Below are 18151 nucleotides of genomic sequence, written 5' to 3'. Positions count from 1 at the left end.
AGGCTTCGACTTGATCTGATACACAGGGTGGCTAGACCACAGGAAGCAACTTTCAGCACTACAACAATTCAGCATAAGAACACGCTGTACAACAGCACGCCTACCCACGCTAGGCAGGTATGAATTCATTAAAACCCGAAAGCGAATAAAAGGACTGGCAAGAGCAGCTAGACCAATCCTAAGCCACGGTGCAGACTCTGAAGCCAGGGGCATCCAATGAACAATTAAGAAGGACTCCTCAACCAACCACCTGACAAGAGTTCTACTAACCAATTGAAATGTACTGTACTTTTTCACAGCTGAAAGCATATGTATCTGCCTTCCTGATTGGAAATGATCACTTGGTTTCGGAGACCTGCAGTGTACGTAGAAATTACCGTAAATACAGTACAAAAGCCGGCTACAGAAGAAGCTGTAACTGTCCAAGGAAATTCTGAACAGCTGGGCGCCAGGGCACAGGCATGAGGACTCCTCTCCTGCCTGCCGTACTACTGTGCAGTCTTCTGGCCACATCACTGGCCTGGGACAGTGGCGACCTGGAGCTTTTTGACCTGGTGGAGGAGATACAGCGCAACTTCTACGAATTTCTGGGAGTGGAGCAGGATGCCTCCTCGGCGGACATCAGGAAGGCCTATCGCCGGCTGTCGCTGCTGTTGCACCCGGACAAGAACAAGGAGGAAGACGCGGAGACCCAGTTCAGGCAGCTGGTGGCCATATACGAGGTACTGAAGGACGACGAGCGGCGGCTGCGGTACGATGACATCCTGGTCAACGGGCTGCCTGACTGGCGGCAGCCGGTCTTCTACTACAGGCGCGTCCGGCGAATGAGCAATGCTGAGCTGGCACTGCTGCTCTGCATCATCCTCACCGTGGGCCACTACGCCGTCGTCTGGTCCATCTACCTCGAGAAACAGCTGGACGAGCTGCTGAGTCGCAAGAAGAAGGAGAAGAGGAAAAAAGCCGGGGGCAAGATTGTTGACGATGCTCGAGCGGGCCAGCCGGAGAAAAACGAGAGGCTGCTGGAGAAACCGCAATGGCACGACCTGCTCCCGTGCAAGGTGAGCATCTGGATTTACCTGGCTGTGAAGTCGCTGCCGCAGGCCTTCCAGGAGGCCAGGCAGCTCTACGTGGACTATAATGAAAAGAGGGAAAGGGAGAAGGAAGAAGCCCTGGCTCTGGCTGAGCTAGAAGCCCTTCAGAAGGAGAAAAAGCCGAAAATCAAGAAACCCAAGTCTGAATTTCCAGTTTACACTGTCGCAGATTCTACTGCTTATGTCCCTTCCTACGACCAGGGTGGCAGCATCGAGGAAATCGAAGACCAGATTGACGACTGGTTGGAAAACAAAGTGCAGAAAAAGAAGGCATCTGGCTGGGCAGAAGAGGACATTTGCCAGCTTGCAAAAAGTATGACGAAGTTCCCCGGGGGCACCCCGGGTCGCTGGGAAAAGATTGCCCACGAACTGGGTCGCTCAGTGGCAGATGTGACTTCGAAAGCCAAGCAGATGAAGGATTCTGTTACTGTTCCTTCGGGTACTGTTAGACTCTCAGAATTAAAATCCACTGCACAGAGTCTGAAAGGTACAAAACCAAGCGTGAACATGCCCGACGACATCATTACACAGCGGGAGGAGGAGGAAGACGTGGATGAGGCGGACGGTATAAACCAGCGCAGCGATGTCTCAGCCACTGAACCCCGACATCGAAAACGGAAGCCCATGAAAAGCCCAGAGGCAGCTCTCACTGCGAAAGACGAGGTGACGGAAAAGAGCAGAGGGAAACGCCAAAAGGATTTCGATAGCTCTAGCCAAGCCGATGACGACAGCGAGGACGAAAACAGAAAAAGGGACAGAGGGCCCAGTTTGGAAGAATTGTGGTCCCAGAACCAACAAAAGCTGCTGGAGTTAGCGCTACAGCAGTATCCAAAGGGAACTCCGGAGCGCTGGGACAAGATCGCAAAATGTGTCCCAGGAAAATGCAAAGAGGAGTGCATGGTTCGATACAAGATGCTGGTTGAGCTGGTGCTTAAGAAGAAGCAGGCTAAAAGCTGAACCATTCTGAGCAAAGTGTTTTTAATGCATTTCACTAAGCATGGGGTGTGGTTAATGTCATGCAGTAATGTGCATTTTGTACCTCAGTATTTCCATGTCATGTGCCTTAGGAAAGGAAAACAACTAATATAACGCCACCCTTCTTAAACATATGCCGTGTCAAAATGTATTTTTGTATCAGAAATATTTATAAATAAATACATTTGCCAAATATGCTTTTGTTCTCACGCTGATTGCTGTATTTTGTCATACATCATTTCCACCGCTTGTGGGTGTGGTACACTGAACTCATCAAACAAGAGCGTTCATGCAGGGCACTTTACTTGCTGCTTCTCGTTCACTTATTTCGATCAATCAGGATGTATAAAGCGCAGCTAATCACCCGATAGGGTATCTAGGCGCTTGCATGTCCCGGAGGTGTACCCAAACAGCCAGGTCTTGAGGGCCGTTTGGAATTCCAGAAGTGAGTTGGAGGTGCTTGGGGAGGCTGTTCTAGGACTTTACTGGGATGTGGGAGGAGTATCCTCCACTTATGCATTTGTAGATACAGGGAGTATGGGCAAGTGAAAGGGAGGCGGAACGTAGTCTTCTTGATGGTTGGTGGAAGATCAGGCGGTGGTTGATGTTTTTTGACGCTTTCGAGATCATCCAGACACAGGTGCTAGTACAGAAATGTTAACAAAAGGTATTTGTGCCAGCCGAGTAAAAATTGTGCTCACTTTCGGTTTCCGCCAGCATTTTCCTGTTGCCAACAGTGAGTTCAAAACTGGAACTGGGGCAAGTAATTCATGCAAAACAGAACCAAAAATGTTGCACTCGTTATTTCCAGATGTCGGTGCCTATATGCATAAACACTGAAAGATCTGTTAAATCCAATGATATTGGTTGGTTTCTGTTTTTGGGTATTCCTTGCCACCATTGCATAGTTGCTCTTGCAGTGTATTGATTGTAATTGCTAATCATCCTTCACTCCTGTAGCGACTAATGACAGACCTGAAGAGATTACACTGCGAAAGAGAATTTAAGACCCAGTGCTCTTAATTCAGTGACCTTATCCATAGGGCAATCTTGAGACGCCATCTACTTTGTTGATAGTTAGAGGGGAAGAGTTGACCGATGGCTCTGCTGGGTTTGGCCGTCATAAGCACACCTGCTTGCCCTTACAGTCTGTTTAATTTTAATATATTGTACTGGTTAAGGTATTCAATGTTTGGTGATGCTGCAAAAGGCCGGCAGATGAACCCTAGACAAGCTCCTATTTTAAATTACCACTTCCACTAGTGGTGTCCAACCAAGGTTCATATCGGTCTGATCCATACCCGATTTTCAGGATATCCATATAAAATATATTTAAATATAACTAATCCAATCAGAACTCATTGGCTTAGTCATTAGGAAAATCTGTAGCGGATTTGGCCCTTAGTTGAACACGAACTGATAAACAATAGTATGCGTGCCATGATGTAGCATGTTGCAAATGTCCAACCAATACATAAATATGTTTCAGGTATTTCAGCTTTTGGATACATTTTCTTTCCACGGCTCATGTCATTCAGGTGGTTCAGCTGTAATGTGTAAGTGAGACCCCAAATTGAGTGGGAGATTCATTTTTCAATTAAGAACAACACGCCCTCACTTGTTTCTTAAAAAATAACTTCTCTGCACCACACACACACATTTACTTTTAATAATTAACTTAAATTCATTTTTGCCTCTGTTTTCTCACTTTTCAACACAATTTGAAATCATTAGCGGTGTAAAAAATGAAGCATCGCCAGCCAGGCCCCACAATTACGCGATATTCCAAATATGCCCAAAAAGATTAAGGGATGCCGCCATATTGCCTAGTGATCCGAGAAATAACATTGTAGCAACCCGATTTAGACTTTCTGGAATACTTGGCTTCGGCCACTTCTCTGGCTGGCTCTTGTCCCATGGGAACCTGCTCCAAAATGCTCAAAGGGATTTGTGAAGTTTAAAAAGCATCTTTCTACGCTGCAGCTACGCAGATTTTCTGTGAGAATCGGGTGAGTTCTCTTTTCCGTTTTTGTTTTGGGACGTTAATTAATCTGTGGTTTTGGGTTAGTAAAATAGGACAGTAATAGGGCATTTTTGCTCTTTTCACAATAGGAACTCAAGCAGGAACTTTCACTTGAGTCTTTCCTTACGGCCAATTGACATAAGGTGAGCTAAGTTTCCCTTTAGTAATATTGACAGATTTGTGCACTTAAGATAGGGACACCACAATCAATTAGTGGGCTCAATTTCTACATTCCTAGGGCTCTTATTAATTCTCCTGCAGATGAGGAGCCAGCTGGCCTTTGTCACCTATATGATTAATTAATCAGATCACTCACCGAATGATTGATAATTCCAGGTGACAGTGTATTTACCATAGGAATAGCTGTAATCACGCATGCTTATAAATTGATTTTAATATAGTTCGGCATATTGTCCTTTCTCCAATAGGATGCTCCCCTTCAGTCACCTTGTCCTGATGAAGACCCTATGTTGAGGATTAGATTGGCCCTTATCCCTTTTGCCGTGTCGAAACGTCAACACTTTGGACAGCCTAGATTGGATATTTGGTCCATAAAGGGGCAATTATGATTTAATCAATTACCCTGTACCAGGCGCGGTTCGTCCATTGGGGCGTGGGGGCGTAGCCCCCCCTGCCCGACGCCGCCCGCAGCTCCCTCATGACAATCATGTCAATGAATCAACATGACGTCAGACCGCCGGGCGGGCGTCATGTTGCTTCATTGACATGATTGTACAGACGGCAACACAGTACGCATGCGTGGGGACGGAGGGTGAATTTTTACCCGTGCCCACGCATGCGCAATTGTCTTTTGGCGGCGTTGCGCATGCCCATCAGGAGCCCTAATGGGCGTGCTGCGGGCGAGAAGGTACCTGTGCCCCTGGCGCCAGGATTGGCCAGGGGCGCTTTGAGCCTGTGACGTGTGCGGGACCGGCAGCAAGGTAAGAGTGTGTGTTTTTCGGTGTTCCAGTAAACTAGCTTGCACAAATGACTCGAGATAGTTCAGTGTGTTAAAGCATCTGCTGCAGAAAGGTCACCCGTTTATTTCACGGCATGGGGTTTTGGAAATGTAAAAATTCTCAGAATTTCTTTTTTGATAGTTGCAACAACAGCCTTCAACAGATTTCATTTTATAAACATTTTCCAGAAAATGAGTTCACAACTGTCACCACAAATATAATGTACACTTTGAACTAAGGTTATACAATTTCAAAATGTTAACAAACGGTAGAGGCGGAATAGCATGATATATGCATTTATTATTGCATGCATGTTGGTGTATGTTTGTATGTGAATTTGTATAGTACATACCTAGGGCTTACAGGATGGCAAATACATGGGCGGTAGAAGGTTTCCAGCATAAAAAGGTAGGGGTGATGTAATATGTAAACTGGCACATCCTGCAATATCGATCCTAAAGGCTTGTTAGAGTCCATAATTTATTTTTATATGGTCATAAAAATACATGAATGATAGATGGATGCAGGGTGGGTGCATTAATGATTGTTCGGTGGATGGGTGGGTGGATGGGTGGATGGGTGCATGGATGGATGCATGCATGATGGGTGGATGGATGCATGAATGATGGATGCAGGATGGATGGGTGGATGCATGAATGAATGATGTATGGATGCAGGATGGGTGGATGGATGGATGGGTGGATGCATGCATGATGGGTGGATGCATGATGGATGGGTGGATGGATGGATGCATGAATGATGGTTGGATGCATGCATGCATGATGGATGGATGGGTGGATGGATGGGTGGGTGCATGAATGAATGATGTATGGATGCAGGATGGGTGGGTGGATGGATGGGTGGATGCATGAATGATGTATGGATGGATGCATGCATGATGGGTGGATGCATGGTGGATGTATGGATGCATGCATGCATGATGGGTGGATGCATGAATGAATGATGTATGCAGGGTGGATGTGTGGATGCATGGATGCATGCATGATGGGTGGATGCATGATGGATGGATGGGTGGGTGCATGAATGATGTATGGATGCAGGATGGGTGGGTGGATGTATGAATGATGTATGGATGTATGCATGATGGGTGGATGCATGATGGATGGATGGGTGGATGCATGAATGAATGATGTATGGATGCAGGGTGGGTGGGTGGATAGATGGGTGGATGCATGAATGATGTATGGATGGATGCAAGGTGGTTCGGGCTCGATCGCTGCGGTGCAATATGCAAATTAGTTTACGCCTCACCACTTTCAAATGTCACCAGCCGCCCCTGCCCTGTACTAATAAGATAACATTTATGCTGTAGAAAAAATGTAACTGACAGGCTTCTCTGTAATTTGCGCGATATATGTAAGGGTTCTATTTTCTCCATCCTTTCTCTATATCAATTCCACTCACGGGCACTCTTTTTTTCGAACACCTTTTCTTTCCTCTCTTGTTCTATCTGGAGTGACCACGTGAAAATCATTTATTGATACTGTTGATATATATATATATATATATATATATCATGCATTTACCGTTTTGTGGGTAATAAGAGTTGATATTGTTACATATGTGCTCCCGTTTTGACAGAAGCAATATTTTACTCCCTCAGAGCAGAGGAGGTTTTGATGAATGAAAAGTTAGGTAAAGTAACTAGTTTAGCCTTTTCCCCTTTTTTATGGTCTCTAATTGGAACATTGTTGTTGCGTATCCCAAAATGGAGCCAGGCTATGCACCCGAGGCTCTGATGTATTCTTGCTTCCATCCAGTTTTTGAATCACACACACTGCTGAACACATGACAGCTGGGTGAGTTTATATAATATTTATTTATATGGAATACAGCTTCTCTTTGTAGCCAGTTGCACTTTGTATGTGTCTCACGAAGACCTGTAGCAGGTGAGCACCCTTTGAGGGCTCTCCGAGGTTTGTTTGCTAATGTCTGGTTGTCACATTGAGGTGTGTATGGCACACCTGTTTTAAGCCAGGGAAGTCAGCGATATTATAATTAAAAATTATGAGCACCACTCATGAAAAAGAAAATCTGCAGCTGTTGTTTTACTCCTGATTTACTAGTTTTTTGCTACTCACAAATATTCCCTGTATAACACCGGGAAAGCTACTCTACATGGACTATCAAGTGATTCTTCATGTGGGTACCTGTCCCTGTTGTGTGGAGCTCGCCAGAGAAGGGTGCACAAAGAAAATGAAACGAATGAAAAAGTACTTATAGAGCGCGTAGCTACCCTGAAGCATCCCAGCGCTAATAACAGCAGCGGACAGGGAAGGCAGGTTAATTAGGCGGGATTTTGGAAAAGCCAAGTTTCTAGGAGTGTCCGGAAGGACAGAAGGTTGGACTCCCGACGTAAGTGAAGAGGAAGGGCATTCCAGAGCTTAGCGGCATTGTAAGAAAATGAGCGGCTGCTACTTCTTACTATTTTTTTTTTGTTGGGACTGAGGCAAGAAGGAGGTTGGCCGAATGAAGACTTCTATTAGGGCAGTAAGGGTAGGCAATGGATTGCATAATTGTTGGTCCTTCCCCCAGAAGGACTTGTGGGTGATACATAGAACTTTAAATGTAATTCTCTCTGATACAGGTAGCCAATGGAGAGCCTACAGTGCCGGCTTGGTGGATTTCCGGTAGGGGGTCTGCAGGAGCAGGCGAGTTGCGCAGTTTTGAACAATCTGTAACTTGGAGGTGGTAGCTCAGGGAGCTTCTAAATAGAGGGCATTCCCAAAGTCCAGGCAGGAGCCTGGACTATTAACCTTCTATCAAGGAAGGGAAGAAGAGGAAGGATTTTGCGAAGCATCCTAAGAATGCCATAACAAGTGGCCAATAGTTTTGCCGCCTGATGTTCAAAGTTCAGGGAGCGATCCAGCCACATACCCAGACCTTTGATCTGATTTTTTTGGTGCAGGAGCAGGGCCGAGACAGTTTGGCCAAAATAACCCTGAGTCAAAGATGGGTGAGTTGCCTAGAGCGTAAGCTCCGTCTTTTCTCCGTTCAGTTTCAGGCAGGAGAGCTTTAGCTACCTTCCCCAGACAGGGGCCAATGCCAGAGGATGTATTTTCCAGGTGGTTTAAGGCCACAACAAGTGTGTCATCAGCGTATGTGACTATTTTTATACCAAATGGACGCTCAGGGCAGAACCCTGAGGACCATCACAGCTGAGAGACATACGCTGAGAGATGGTATTTCCTTTGAAGACCTGAAAAGACCTGTCTTCCAGGAAGGATTTCAGCCAGGTGATGACACCCTGTCACTCCAAGACTACGGAGTCTAAGAGTCAGGATGTTGTGGTTGACGGTGTTGAATGCAGCGCTGAGGTCCAGGAGGATGATAGCCGCTGTACCTCCTTGGTCCAGAATTTTCCTGGACTTTTCAACCACCGCAATGAGAGCGGCTTCTGTCCCATGTTGGGGCCGGAAACCCATCTGTGAGGAGTGCAGAAGGTTGAGGGACTCTAGAAATCCAGATAAGACTGAATTAACGTGCCTTTCAAGGATTTTACTAATTGCTGGGAGGAGGGAAATAGGACAAAAATTCCCCAGAAGATTCGAGTCCATATTAGGTTTTTTTGAGTAGTGCTTTTACCATAGCACATTTCCAGGACGGAGGAACTACTCCAGAAGAGATGGAGGAATTAATCAGTTCCAGAATCACTGGAATAATTGTTCCTACGGCTAGATTCAGGGCATGGGTTGGGGGGACGGGGGGGGGGGGGCAGGATCCCTGGGGAAGTCCTATTTTACAAGGGCTGGGAAGGTCCATCGGGAGAATTTCCTCCAACAGAGCGCTAGTGCAAGCAAGATAGCTATCCATAAGCGACTGGTTGTTTTGGCAAGCCAAGAGAGGGAAGGTGATATATATATCTTGGATTTTCTTGTGAAAGAATTCTGCCAGTTCATTGCAGCGTGTGAGAGCGCCATCAGTGGGGGCTTGTGGGGAGGGGAGTTTTAGGAGAGTCTTTTCGATGCAGAAGATTTCCCGCGGGGAATTGGATGCAAGGCTGATTTTTTTCCCTCATAGTAGGTGGATTGTGTGGTTTTTATTTCTGCTTGATAGGTTTGATGGCCTCCCTGTATTTTAGTTGGCTAGACGCTGCCTAGTCCTTTCTCCATATTCTTACTAGCCTTTTACAGACTTGTTTATATTCGCTGAGCTTAGGGGAGTCCCACAGGGAGGTGTTGGTCCTGACTTTTTTCTTTCGGGAGGATTTTTTTGGGGAGCACCTGGTCTAGAGAGGACTCGATCCACTCATTAAACTTATCATTAGCAATGATGGGATTCGATTCACAAGAAGGTGTAGTAGCTTCAAGAGCTGAGACCCACTGTTCTAGGGGAAGTTTAGCCCACATGCGTTTCTGGCTACTAACCGTGCTAAAAGAGGAGAGTGGACCCATGATGCACCATGATTGGGGAATCAAAAGGTGGTCTGACCATGGCAGGGGGATAGGAGTCCCCATGGAAAGTTCACTATTAGTGACAATAGGGTCCAGTAGATGAACTTTAGAGTGAGTCGCTCTAACTCAGAAGCAGCTGAGTTCTCCGGATCATCTAGATGTAAGGCCCCTGGCCCCGTCCGGCCGCAGACGGGCTTGCCTTTGTTGCCCCTTCGGCGTGCCAGTGGCGCCATCGCTGAGCACGTCCGCTGCACGTTGCGGTAGACATGTGTTTAAATAGGTCTAGCAGCTAGACTGCTGACTGTCTGGCTCCGCCCCTGCCTCCTGCCGGACGTGGAGAGCTGCGCCGCCACTTACTCCCTCCACACAATCGGAAATAGCAAGTGGTGGACCAGGAAGCATAGCAGTGGGTCACTGCTGGTGAGAAAGGAGTGCAGGTGGGGGAATCAAAACTGCCAAGTGAATCTGTACGATTAAAAGCAATTCAAGTTTTTTAACAAGCTGAGGTTAAAACAGTAAAAAAAAGACCAGGAGTCCCTGCTCCGCTCAGGTGCGCACGGCCCCGCCCCCAGCGAGACACGCCCCCCACCCACAACGGCCATTACTTAACAGGCTCCTTGGCGCACAGCGGGACGCGTGCGGGACGCCGAGCGAAGCCCGGGCAAAGGGCGGGCAGTCTGTGGGTGGCAGTCAGGGGCTGACAGAGGCTGGGCTGGGCCAGGTCCCTAACATCATTTACACTGGCCCAGAAAGGTACTGTGACATTGCCAGAGGGCAAAACCCCAACCATGTCTACTCGCTCTGGGAAATTGCTCAGAGGTGGGGGCGAAGGGGTTGGGGGAAACCCAACAATAGGAACTATGGATAGGTTTATAACCAGAGTAGCGGCAGTCATAGAGAAAGAGATTGCAATGACGGTGCGTCGCCTCTCCGGGGATCTTCTACCAGTTAGACCAGGGGTACTCATAGTACGGCCCGGCAAGCCTTCCCTGGCGGCCCGCGGACCCCCGAGACATCATACCTATTACCTGTGTTTCCCGAGTTTTTTTTTAAAGTGTCTGCAGCAGCGAGAGAGACTCTTGCTGCTTTGTGGGGGCTGCCTGCCGGGCAATCCTAGGAATGGCCAGAGTAAAGCTGCAGGGGCCTAGGGAGAGGTGAAATACAAAGGCATCATTAACATGCAAATGGTCTTTTAATGACCTGTGAAGTGCTCGGGTGCGGCTGTGTGTGTGTGCCCCGGCTGGCGCACAGGCAGGGTGAGGTGACAGAGGGAGTGGGAGGGAAAGGGAGGGGGAGGGGACGGAGAGGGAGAGAGAGAGTGAGTGAGTGAGAGGGAGGGAGGGAAGGAGTGAGAGGGAGTGAGTGAGTGAGAGGGAGTGAGGGAGAGGGAGTGAGTGACTGAGAGGGAGTGAGTGACAGAGGGAGTGAGAGAGAATGAGTAAATGAGTGGGAGTGAGTGAGTGGGAGTGAGTGAGTGGGAGTGAGTGAGTGGGAGTGAGAGGGAGAGTGTGAGAGGGAGAGAGAGAGGGGTTGAGAGGGAGTGAGTGAGGGAGAGGGAATTAGTGAGGGAGAGGGAGTGAGTGAGGGAGAGGTAGTGAGTGAGGGAGAGGGAGTTAGTGGGAGTGAGTGAGTAAATGAGTTGAGTGAGTGAGCGGGAGTGAGTGAGAGGGATGAAGTGAGTGAGAGAGATGGAGTGAGTGAGAGGGAGTGAGTGGGAGGGAGGGAGTGGGAGGGAGGGACTGGGAGGGAGTGAGTGTGAGAGAGTGAGAGGGAGTGAGTGGGAGGGAGTGAGTGAGAGGGAGGGAGTGAATGAGAGAGAGTGAGTGAGTGATAGGGAGGGAGTGAATGAGAGGTAGTGAGTGAGTGAGAGGGAGTGAGTGAGTGAGAGGGAGGGAGTGGGAGGGAGGGAGTGAGAGGGAGGAAGGGAGAGAGAGAGAGGGAGGGAGGGAGAGGGAGGGAGTGAGAGAGTGACTGAGAGAGTGAGAGTGAGAATGAGTGAGAGGGAGTGAATGAGTGAGAGGGAGTGAGTGAGAGTGAGTGAGTGAGAGGGAGTGAGTGAGAGAGAATGAGTAAATGAGTGGGAGTGAGTGAGTGAGAGGGAGGGAGTGAGTGAGAGGGAGGGAGTGAGAGGGAGGGAGTGAGAGGGATGGAGTGAGTGAGAGGGATGGAGTGAGTGAGAGAGATGGAGTGAGTGAGAGGGATGGAGTGAGTGAGAGGGATGGAGTGAGTGAGAGGGAGGGAGTGAGTGAGAGGGAGGGAGTGAGTGAGAGGGATGGAGTGAGTGGGAGGGAGGGAGTGAGTGAGTGGGAGTGAGTGAGTGAGAGGGAAGGAGTGAGTGAGAGTGAGTGAGTGTGAGTGAGAGTGAGTGAGTGAGAGGGAGTGAATGGGAGGGAGTGAGAGGGAGCGAGTGAGCGAGTGAGAGAGAGGGAGAGAGTGAGAGTGAATGAGTGGGAGAGGGAGGGAGGGAGTGAGACGGAGAGGGAGTGAGACGGACAGGGAGGGAGAGGGAGTGAGATGGAGACAGAGAGGGAGGGAAAGGGAGGGAGTGAGAGGGAGGGAAAGGGAAGGAGACGGAGAGGGAGGGAAAGGGGGTGAGACAGAGAGTGAGTGAGAGGGAGGGAAAGGGAGGGGGACGAAAAGGGAGTGAGAGAGAGGGAGTGAGAGAGAGGGAGTGAGAGAGAGGGAGTGAGACAGTCAGAGTGAGACAGAGGAAGACAGGAGAGAGGGAGGGTGAGAGGGAGAGAGAGCTGGAGAGAGGGAGGGAGACCGAGAGAGATGTGTGTATGCCGGGACGGCTCAGTGGACCAAGGCGTCCGCTGCAGGGACCTATGATCAACCTCATGGTCAGTTTTATGTTGTTGCTCTAGCCCCTGCCCCTCCCCCACTGACCCTGCCCCCCCCCCCACCGATGCGGCCCTCGGACACAAACCAAACTGTAAATTTGGCCCCCGAGAGAAAGTTTGTGAGTACCCATGAGTTAGACGATCCTCTCTTGGCTCTGCGGACAAAGCCTTGTCACCTACTCCGATTATAGCTCCATCCCCACTTAGTATAGAAATGCCTGAGCTTCCCCGGTTGTCTGAAATAGGCGAAAGTATAGACAGGTTAGAGAACCTAGCAGCACAGTTAACACCAGGCGATCCCAGTGACGAGATTGCTGGAGGGTGCGTTCCACCTTTATTTTCTCCTGTTATTAGTCAAAACTCTCCGTCGCCAGACCCTGCTCCCCCTGTGGGTCCCTCATTGCCCTGTGTGCCCTGTGTGTTTCAGGGTGCCAGGAAACAAGCTAAGAGGAAAAGGGTTGTGAGTGTACGCAAAGGTAGCCATTCCATACTTTGTAAACGCTCTAGGAAGCAAGGGTGTAACATTAGATAATGGTCAGAGCCCAGAATGTCTGGTTGGATTGGGAGAGTCTCCGCCTCAAGAAATGGGACTCGATACCAACAACAAGCCATCTGCTATCCAAGTCCCAGCTTGCTTGGATCAAATCATTGATGCGCTTAATCGTTTCCTGACACCGCTCATAGACCAAATCAAGAGGGTGGAGGCCAGAGTAAATGGTCTTGAGCAGTCGACCCTTGACAATTTCTTTTCACTCAAGACTCTGATTAAACATCAGAACAGGAATAGTGAGGACCCCTCATGTGGCAGGTTGAGAAAAGGAGCAGCAGCTGTTGCTGCTCCGGTACAGGTTCCAGTTCCGCCAAAAGCGGCTTCCCCAATAGCACCAAGTACGGCCCCAACTCCCACTACCACTGCCCCACTCATGCCCAAATCAGGTCCTATTACCACTGCTCCACCTATGTCCAAATCAGGTCCCGCCCTACACTCTATTCCAACTCAAGGGAAGCCCATTAAGGTCGATAAAGTACATAAGATAGCAACGCAACCGAAGGCCCCAGCGGGCGGGTGTAACTCTAAACCTAAGCAAATACCCCCAAACAGTGCCAAGACTAAGGGAGATGGGGCAGCTTTGTCAGCTAAACCTGTCAAAAGCCATTCTGCAGTACCTGCCTTAGCTGCACCCGCCTTTAAGAAATTCTCTGGCAGACCCTATGCTGACCTCCTCCCGGACTGTCATCCTTATGTCGTTGTGCTGGTCAAGGTCCCACCCTTGAAAGATAACCAACCAGAAACTCACCAAGCCCTAAAAAATAAAAGCCTTCACTGGCTAAAAATAAACAAACCACTCCCTGCGGGCGTAGACGAACTAATCCTTGGCGTCCGCAGGGTGGCCTGGGTTGGACGGGGCAAGAAGCAGCTGGAGGGAGACTGCGTTATTATCAACTTCCAGGTTAACAGAGTAGCTAGATCGATCTGTACCCAAGACCAAACGGTGGGAGGCCCTGGAATTAGCGCAGTGGACCTGACCTATTTCTACCCGCGACCTGCTAACCACACCATTTTCAGGCCTATTATGGGGGAAATGAGCAATGGTCATAGTGGTGGAATAAGTAGTTTGTCTGTGCCCCCTTTCTATCCCCAAACCGGGTGGCCGGGTCAAAATTGTGGCCCTAGGAGCTACTGACTCGAAGCAATGGGAGGACTGGACAGGGGGGAACTGGGCGAGCCTTCACACGGTACTGTAATGCCACCTATTTTTCCCTCCCCCAATAAATCCCAAACCATATCATTGGTTACTCTGGACCCTTTGGGGGACCTAGTTTCTATTGGTGTTGGGCGATCACTGCCATGCTCGGACAGGGTGACTCCATGTCAAGAGATAGTTTCCCTACGCGCTCCAGCTGTGACGGACCAAGTCTTGAAGGTCTTCAGCTGGAACGTTGCTGGAATAGCCAGAAAACTGGCATTGCCGACTGGAATGCATTAGTGGAAGAGTATTCCATATGCATTTTTCAGCAGACATGGAGTAGGGAGCCAGTACATAGGGTGGGGGTATTCTGCCTATGCCATCCCAGCTGTTTGCCCAGATTCGGGCAGGGGACGACCTTCGGGGGGTCTCCTTATCTGGGTAGCTTCAACCCTAAATTGCACGGAAGTGGAAACTAAGACCAATAGCCCAGATTTGCTTAATATTACACTGAAGGACGCCAGGGGTTGTGTTGTTCTGAACATATTTAATGTCTATGCCAGAGGCACTAAGGGGGGGAGGCAGTCTCCCACAATCGCATTGTTGGAGGATTTGTTAGGGGCAACTCCACACAAAGCCTGCACTCTGATTGCAGGTGATGTTAACTGTACGTTCGAGCCTTTGGGCTCGGACGTTACCCAGGACCAGGATGAGGAGGATGGTAGGAGGGGGATACCAGTCCTAGAACTTCCCCCGATTAAAAAGTGGTCCGAGGTGGCATTGCAGCTAAATGCCCTTAGTATAGAATATGGTCTGAGGGCTTTAAATGGAAGGACTAGCTCGGACAAGGGGGATGCTCATACATACAATAGGCCCAATCACACATCAAGAATTGATTACATCTTGCTTGATGTGTGTTTATGGAGCTCAGTGAGGGATATGGTAATAGTGCCCTCAGTCGAAAGCGACCACAATTTGTTGTCCCTCACTCTAGCCCCCTGGTGGTCTGTTAGTAGTGGGGGTTCTATACTTAGCCCCACAGTTGACCTTGGCGAGTCGGAGGTATCTCTTTGCGGTAGGCGCCTGAAGTGGTCAAAACTTCTCTTGTCTGCCGGAAAACTTGAGGCTGTGTCCCAACTTTTGGCCCTAGCCCAACATAACCTAGGCATAGTTGAAGGAGGCCTGGGGGAGGTATGTGAAGTATTTTGCGACCTAACTGGGGCCTTGACAAATCTGTTCACTGTGCGCCAGAGACATACTGGGGCGAAAGAAAGGGCTAATAAAAGGATGGATGGTATACCCACAACTGTAGGGAGGCGAAAAAAAACCTGGTAGAGGCAGTAAAAGCAAAATCTCAAGTCAGGACAAGGAAGGCTAGGAAGGTCTACTCCAAGGCTATCCAGACAGCAAAGAAGGAATGGGAGGAGAAATTCTGGGCGGACTTTTTGGCTGCTAGCAAAGGTAAAGATGCCAGGGAGTTTTGGAAATTGATAGGCTCCCGTAGAAGACCCGATGACACTCTGAGGACCTGTACTATTCCACCCCAGAGCTGGTTTCATCATTTCGGGGCCTTATACTCAGCGATAGAAGGGCCCCTAAACGAGCCAGCTGTATTCCCCTTTTCGATGGAATCTAGCACCCTTACCCTATTTACACCACAGGAGGTTGAGAATGCCATCAAGACCGTGGTCCCATTGAAAGCTGCTGGCCCCAATGGGCTCCCAGGGGATCTACTGCGGGCCTACCCATTTGACTGGGGCCTTATGATCTCGGCCCTCTTGAATGCCATCTTGGAGGGCGGCCCGATCCCAGAGTCGTGGAGAGGGGCAGTGGTAGTCCCCATCTACAAAAAGGGTAGTAGAGACATTCCAGGAAACTATAGGCCAATAAGCCTGATTGACTCTACACAAAAAGTAGCCGGAAAAGTGATCCTGGGGAGAATCTTACATTGGGTGGACGAGAACCAAGTCCTATCGGACTTCCAGGCAGGCTTTCGCTCAGGAACAGGTACAATTGAGCAGGTCTTTCGGTTAACACTCCTGCACTGGAAGGTCGTGAAACTGGGCAAGGGCAGTCTCTACCTGGCTTTCATCGACTTGAAGACTGCCTTTGACCTAGTTCCCAGGGAGGAACTCTGGAGGGTTCTCCATGGTCTGGGCTTGCCCCCGTACATCCTTTTCCTCCTCACCAAACTCCACACAAATAACTTTGCCCAGGTTCGCTGGGGTAGAAATGGTGAGACAACAGACAGAATCCCGGTTTGTAGGGGTGTCAGACAGGGCTGCGTGTTAGCTCCCACACTTTTTTCCCTATATGTAAATGGTGTGGTGGAGCACCTGCTTCAGGAACCTGCGGACGCACCCTGCCTGGGGGACGAGCGGATTCCAACATTGTTGTTCGCGGACGACACTCTCCTTATTTCAAAGACCCCACAGGGGCTCCAGAAGTTGTTGACCCGTTTCCAGGACTTTTGTGTAACTAGAGGGTTGGTGATAAACGTAGAAAAAACGAAATATTTGATACTACGCCCACCAAGGAAACTGGGTCGTCCTCCCACCTTGAACTCGGTCCCTCTGGAGAAAGTATCTGAATTTGATTATTTGGGTCCACGCCTGAATGACAAGATGAACAGGTCTTCTCACATTGACAAGATGGTTCTTTGCCACAAAAAGGGTAGGGGGTGCCTTACTAAAGGAATATCATACATCTTCCAGATCCTCAGTGGCGCCCGCAGTTAAGATCTAGAAGGCAAGGGGGGTCACTTCTGCCTTGTATGGCGCGGAGCTATGGGGCAACCGTAATTTGAATTCCCTATCCAAGGCCGAAAATAAGCTCCTAAAGGACCTCCTAGCTCTCCCCTCGAGCACCCCCACAGTTCCGGTGCTCTTCGATTTGGGCTGCAGAAGCATCAAAGACCAGGCCCGTCTTCGCCCATTGCTCTTATGGTCCCGCATATGGAGGGTCCCGGAACTAAAATCTTATGCCGAGGGCCTATCAGAAGTAATGAACATGGGGGGCTGGAACAAGATCAAGTGGCTGAGGGACGCAAAAAATATTCTGGGGGAATTGGGCCTGGGACACTGTTGGTCTACAAAATCTGCTCCCCCAAAGGCAGTCCTCAAAAAACTATATTGGGACTGGGTCTTTTTCCAACAAAGTGGGAACCCAAATCACTGCAATTCGACTGCAGCGTTCCTCAGAATAAAGGATGTGGCATTATATGAACCTTACATGGACTTTATCACTATGCCAGTGGATAGGGCCCTTTACTTTAAGTTCAGCGTTGGCACTCTCCCGCTAGGAGCAAGTGTATCAAAGTGGAAGTCCCGTGCTCATTTATCCCCCTTCTGCGCATGCTGCCCAGCCAGGCCTGAGACGGTGGCTCATGTACTTTTTGAGTGTCCAGATTATATTTACCCAAGGAGATACTGGTTGAAACCCCTCTTCAAACGCTTGGGAACACGCATGCATTCAGTGGCTTTCCGAATTTTACTGACTGATACCTCCCCTCTTATAGTCTGTGGTGTCTCTAAATTTTTAAAACGTTGCTGGTTGATCCGTTGCAAGAGATGGTCTATATCGATTTAATTCTTTTTTAGCTAATTTATTTTAGGGGGATCCCTACAATTTTATCTTCTTAAAATGTATGACATACTTGCACTTTTTGTAATGTTGTTTTTATAATGTATGTTATGCTTGTAAGATATCTTTGCATATCGAATAAAGCTTTCAACCAACCAACAGTAAAAACAGCACACAGCAGGCAGCCTTACTCTGTTGCGCGTCCGAATGCAAATGCGCACTTTTATTTTATCTCCTCCAGGAAAACAAAACATGTTTCTCAGTGGAGAAGGTCCGTACTCCTACCAACATGAAACCAGTAGCTGATCCCTTTTCCCCTTTCATCCTGGAAGCGGAGTTACTCCAGCAGGTCGCTGGACTACATTTATGATCCTTCTTATGGTGGGAAGAGGAGGGTGATAATTTTTGGAATGCAAATAAACAAACACGATGGTTGCCCCAAAACCTCCAGGACAAACCAAGTATTGGAGAATCCACTTCCCTTCCCTTGAGTGGGATTTACGACTGCACTTGTGGCAGAGAAATTCCCACTCATTAACACCTGCAAAGAATCCCTCTGAAAATTCATGACAACT

The 18151-nt window shown here is 48.8% G+C and overlaps 1 protein-coding gene across 1 annotated transcript; it reads left to right on the top strand.

Moving 5' to 3' along the window:
* The first annotated feature begins 159 nt into the window (after nucleotides 1–159).
* DNAJC1 (DnaJ heat shock protein family (Hsp40) member C1) lies at nucleotides 160–2259 on the top strand. The gene has a single exon (XM_086930532.1). It carries the CDS (start codon nucleotides 462–464, stop codon nucleotides 2046–2048), a length of 1587 nt encoding a protein of 528 aa, XP_086786658.1. The 5' UTR covers nucleotides 160–461; the 3' UTR covers nucleotides 2049–2259.
* The last annotated feature ends 15892 nt before the right edge of the window (nucleotides 2260–18151 follow it).

This window comes from Lissotriton vulgaris, chromosome 7 (genome assembly GCF_964263255.1).
Source record: "Lissotriton vulgaris chromosome 7, aLisVul1.2, whole genome shotgun sequence".
Taxonomy (NCBI): domain Eukaryota; kingdom Metazoa; phylum Chordata; class Amphibia; order Caudata; family Salamandridae; genus Lissotriton; species Lissotriton vulgaris.
The sequence above is the reverse complement of the archived record's forward strand: the minus strand, read 5'-3'. Positions and strand labels throughout refer to the sequence as shown.

Bases quoted from the DNA above. Each gene is read 5' to 3' on its own strand.
- DNAJC1 (XM_086930532.1), top strand. From the start codon at position 462: ATGAGGACTCCTCTCCTGCCTGCCGTACTACTGTGCAGTCTTCTGGCC.